This window comes from Rattus norvegicus, chromosome 19 (assembly GCF_021556685.1).
Source record: "Rattus norvegicus strain SHRSP/BbbUtx chromosome 19, alternate assembly SHRSP_T2T, whole genome shotgun sequence".
Taxonomy (NCBI): domain Eukaryota; kingdom Metazoa; phylum Chordata; class Mammalia; order Rodentia; family Muridae; genus Rattus; species Rattus norvegicus.
Genome location: NC_141552.1, coordinates 15,842,736 through 15,847,715, shown reverse-complemented (window position 1 = coordinate 15,847,715; position 4,980 = coordinate 15,842,736). Strand labels below are relative to the sequence as shown.

Below are 4,980 nucleotides of genomic sequence, written 5' to 3'. Positions count from 1 at the left end.
GAGATGCTCAGTGGCTCTGCCCCAGGAAAGGCTCCTGGAAAGGGCACCTCTGCTTATGCTCAGTACAGGGAGAACATTAGCAAGAAGGCAAAGTCTGCTCCCCATGACATCTGCTGTCCCTTCTTGGACATTCTATTGTCTCCTAGAGAGTTCTGGCATCCTCTGTGATGTCACCAGTGTTGTAGTGACAACCAGTGCCCTAGTTTCTCTCAGTCTGAGTCTGGCAGTTACAAGCTAAGACATGTTTTCCCGTCTTCGCAAGCGTTTTGGGAGGGGGAATGTCGATTCTGGAGAGACTAGAGTGAAGGAGTCTGGCCTTTCGTCTCAAAGTAATGATGGACAAAGACAGCACTTCTGGGGAATGTGGAGTAAGTTCTGGGCAGTGTATTTTGAGCTTCCTGCCAGGGTGGCTGCAGGTTTAAGCTGACCTTTCTAGCAATGGGCCACAGCAACTGGAGCATCTGAAAAGGAATTGAATTTCCATGAATATCACAATTCCTTAAAGTCAAGGATTTCAGAACTTTAGTTTCCCCATCCCCACTGGGAGTATATGGTAAGGCCAATGCTATTATACTGTGAACTTCTGGTCTTTACTTTTCAGTTCATTTGCTCTGTTACATTGATATAATAACACCATCAGTGGTCATGGAGGGTCCAACTTTTCTGAGTTTAGACAGGGCAGCAATAAATTTCACTATCATTGCTTCTTTAAATACAGTGGGTATCTGACAGTAGTAACAGGGAGAGATTGTGCTCCAGGCAATAACCTTATGTTCTTAGACCTTCTCTGATTTCTTCTAACTGGCAGGGTCATTGTTTGCTTTATATATTAGAGGTTGTATGTTACAAACATTTTTCTACAATACCAAAACTATTTGGAACGTGTAGACCAAGATTCAGCCTGTAACCTATTCGCACTTCTGGGGCATTTGGTATTTCACATAGGGAGACTGATAAGTCTATTGAACATATCCTCCCTTGGAAATGCATTTTAAATCCAAAGTTGTTGCCTTAGAGTATCAGGGTAGGACATCTGAGTGTCTCCAATCATTCAAGTTTTGTGGATGGTGAATTTATCATCTGAGTTCTGAAGCCACAGGGGTGAGGGTCCTGAAACCAAGCTGTACCCTGTTCAGCTGACAATAATCCTGGAGAAGCCATCTCCGTGGTACATGTAAGCACGTGATGTCCGGAATAGGGAACACCTGGCTGCTTACATCTCTTGGTCTCTATAGAGTAGTGGGAGAACTGAGATCCCCTGAGGAGGCCTCTTAAGCATAGACCAATCGCCTAGCAGTGACACTGGGTTCCTGGCTTATTCTCCTGTTTAGGCCTCACTGAGGTCTATGAACACTCTATGCATTCTCCCCATGCAGGTTCACTTGTGTTCTTCTACCTACAGACGCTGGGAGAGAAACATCATCCCCTGGCACTGACCTAAGCAAGAATCAGGCCATGAAGGAAAAGGAGAGGCTGCTTAAAGAGCTGCGGCTCATTACCGAGGAGAGAAATGACCTGAGAGATCGCCTGAGGTTTCTGACAGAGAGATCCATGAAGAACAGGTATGAATCGCTCCAAATGCTCTTGTTTCATTCCTGGGTCTGCAAGGTCACCTTTTTCTTATCCTGTTAAGGTTTTGGGTTCTAGAAAGCTGTGCCTCCCTAACCACCCTGTGCTAAACCTCACCTCCCATATAGTGGAGATTCAGAACCTGACCCTTCCTGAGGAGTGAGATTGAAAATGGACTCATCTGCTTCCATTTATTTAAAAGCAGAACTTGTGGTCTGAATGAAGAATTCAGGGATAAATTCAGGGAGAGTGAGTTCCCAGTGTGCATTTGCAAAGCCCTTGATAGCTGGTGGCTTTGCAAGATTGTAATTGCAGTGAGTTTATGGTGAGTCTCTGTACTTGCTAGGCAGGGGACTGAGTGCTGGAAGATCCAGGCAGCAGCCTGGGGTAATATAGGACCCACCCCAGTTCATATATTCCTAAATGCCGATGTTCATTGTATTCTATCATTTGGGGCCAGGCCACACTTCAGGCCAAATCCATATTATGAAGACCTGGAGAGAATGGAGGAGGCAGTCATGTCAATTCTGCACAACTTAGAGATGGAGAACACTGAGGTCCATGAGAACAACCATAAGCTGAAGAAGGAGATTACCTTCTCTAGGTAAGTCCTGGTCAGATAGGCTATCACTTGTGGAATGGCCATTTCTGACTTTCTTTGTTCTGGATTGGACGGTCTTCAGCTCTGGTTCTATCTCTTGTGCTATTTACCCATCAGTGTTCCAGGGTCATTAGGACTCAGTTTTCAGTTCCATAAAAGACTGTTCCTCATCCCAGGATTGTCTAGGCATCTTCAGAAGGCTCTAGAGAGAACAGTACTGATTGAAGTCAGCAGAAGGTTATTAGGCTGCCCTGGACCTATGGTGTCACACCAGGTTTTACAAAACTCAGTGGGTGGAACACATGGTTAGCATGACCTTCTCTTGGTTCTACTGACCTCCTTTGAAGGTGTTGGCCCACTACTAATTGATGTTGGCCCCATGCATTGGGCTTTCATGGATAGTTGTAGATCCATGTTCTTTCTCAGAGGTGTGTACACTAATTGGTGTCAGGCCAAGCAAACAATTTATTCTTCCCCGAATTAACTCTTTATGGTTTGTGCAGCAGCCTTATATGTATCAAGATCCATTTTATTAAGTCTTCATGGGTATCTGGGACCTGGTAGAGTTAGTGGGACTTGGGAGTAGGAATGGGAGAAAGGGCCAGCATGATCTTACTATGCAGACTGTATTTCCAAAACCTGCTCAGCCAGCTCCTGATGGAGAACACATGTAGGAAGAAGTTGGTCCCACTGAAGCAGGAGAACAAGGAGGGACATCTTGAGTGTGCACTGAACCAGAAATATTTGGTTGACTTCAACAAGAAAGATAAAGACCATCAATGGCCAGAACCAGCATTATCAGGTAGGGACGAGCAGATGTGTTAGCTTAACAATATCTGATCAAATTTGCCAATTTGATACATCTTTGCTTCTCTTACCACCTTTCTAATTTACACTCACAACCAGCCAACCACCTCATGTAATGGAATTGTTCATTGCTCTGCCTATGCACAAGTATTCTAGGAAGTTAAACACTTTTCAGAAACTGAATTATTGTGCAAGCATATTTTGCTGCTCTTTTTGAAGCTGCAGTCTAGAAATGGTGACAGATGAATAACATATCTCATTATTGCATATCCATGTGATAGATTGGATCCTATGTAGAGTTTTGAACAATTTCTTGGTTCTTGAACAATTGACACTCTGTGGTCATGTGACCTCTTGTGTAGGAAGCACCTTTGGGATAAGAACCAAGTGCAAGTGTCAAATTAGTACTTGTCATTGGCTTTATCCTTGGTGACAAATGGACATCTCCTTTCTTCCTGCAACCCGATGAGGTCTCTTCCCATTGCCCTGTTCTTGGTTTGCACTGGTATAAGTCTGGGTCCCAGATTGGCAGCCCACATTACTGTGAGGCTTGCTGGAGATTTTGCCCTGCCTGCAGAGTTAGCAACAATGATATCAGTTAAAAGGTCCATGTCGACTGTCCAATAGAACTGAGGTGGTAGAAGGCAGCATTCTGACAGCTGGCTTGCATTTCCCCACCAAATCAGTGTCTGAAAAACTGCCTTCCTCTCCCAGGTCTCAGAAAGTGCAAGAGAGCTGGAATTGGACACACCCCAGTAAGAGAGCTTCCTGAAGAATAAGTTGCTTTCTCAGGAGTCCCTGATGACCAACATCCTGAATGGTAACATTTTTTGGATGAGTATTCATCCTCTGCGTTAATTTGTCATTTCTTAGAGACCCTAAATTTATATAACACTGAGCCAGCCTGACTGATTGAGGTCTTACTCACTTTCTTCTTCAGAAAACAGCACTTGAGAGACAACTTGGGGGACCGCCTTTCATTATGTGTGCTAGAGGAGAAACAGCAATACGTCTGTGCTTCTAAATGTTCGTTAAGAATATGCTTTTAGAAATATTTTTGTTATGATTTTAATTGAAGTTTTCTTTTTGTTGTTTCATATTTATATGTTCTTGTTACTATTTTTACTTTAAAATATTTTTAAATATTTTTATTCATTTTAATCCTGTTTTGTTGTAAAAATGTATTTGTTATGAATAAAAATTGAATTCTATCTCTTGACTCTTAAGACCATCTTTCTTACTCAAGGGTTCTGTCCCTTCCTGTGGACCTAGAACTGACAGCTACAGATGGATCTCTGCATGTTCCATGGAGCCTGGGCTAATAAGTGAATTCAAAGTCACCAAGGTGTACCCAGTGTGACAGTGTCTTTTGTGTGGATAATGTGGCTGTTTCTCGGACACACACTTTATGATGTAATCACTGACATGCTTTACCCAAATGTTAGGGTCCTTGTGGTTCTTCTGAGAGAGCAGCAGATGCTCTACCCTGTGAGTCATCACCACAGCTCCTGCAGGTGGCTTTTGTTATTCCACAGGAGGTGCTGTATTAGGTGGACAAGATCACCTATGATTAAATAGAGAGATCTCAGGAGATGTGTATTCACAGGGAACTTACTGAGCCGACATGCTCAATGTGTTAGCTTGCCAGGCATCCCTACAGAGCTCTGGTGTTCCCACTCCTCATTGTGGGTCAGGATCATCCTCCAGCACCACTTAGTTTTCATATTAGAGCAGATCTTTCACCTGTTATCAATGATGACCATATGTATTATGCACATCTGATAAAATACAGAATAGAAACTAGATCCTGTAAGCCAGCTTGGCATATTGTGTTCTATTGATAGCAAGAAACGTATCTTAATCTAAGCAGTTTAGGGAGAAACCTCAAGAGCATACATAGTGAATGCTTCCTATAGCTGTGAACACAGGTTTCTTTTGGAGAGCAGGCCTGTGCAGGCCCAGAACCTAGGTTGGGCAGTTCAAGCTACCCTTTTTCCATGGCC

At 43.4% G+C, this 4,980-nt stretch overlaps 1 protein-coding gene across 1 annotated transcript; it reads left to right on the top strand.

Annotated features, from left to right (window-relative positions):
• Positions 1 to 211: 211 nt before the first annotated feature.
• Positions 212 to 4,188, top strand: LOC134483266 (disks large homolog 5-like). Its single transcript, XM_087595808.1, has 6 exons — positions 212 to 368; positions 1,403 to 1,562; positions 2,030 to 2,173; positions 2,818 to 2,972; positions 3,692 to 3,797; positions 3,918 to 4,188. The coding sequence occupies exons 1-5, from the start codon at positions 242 to 244 to the stop codon at positions 3,754 to 3,756; spliced, it is 651 nt and encodes a 216-aa protein (XP_087451934.1). The 5' UTR covers positions 212 to 241; the 3' UTR covers positions 3,757 to 3,797; positions 3,918 to 4,188.
• The last annotated feature ends 792 nt before the right edge of the window (positions 4,189 to 4,980 follow it).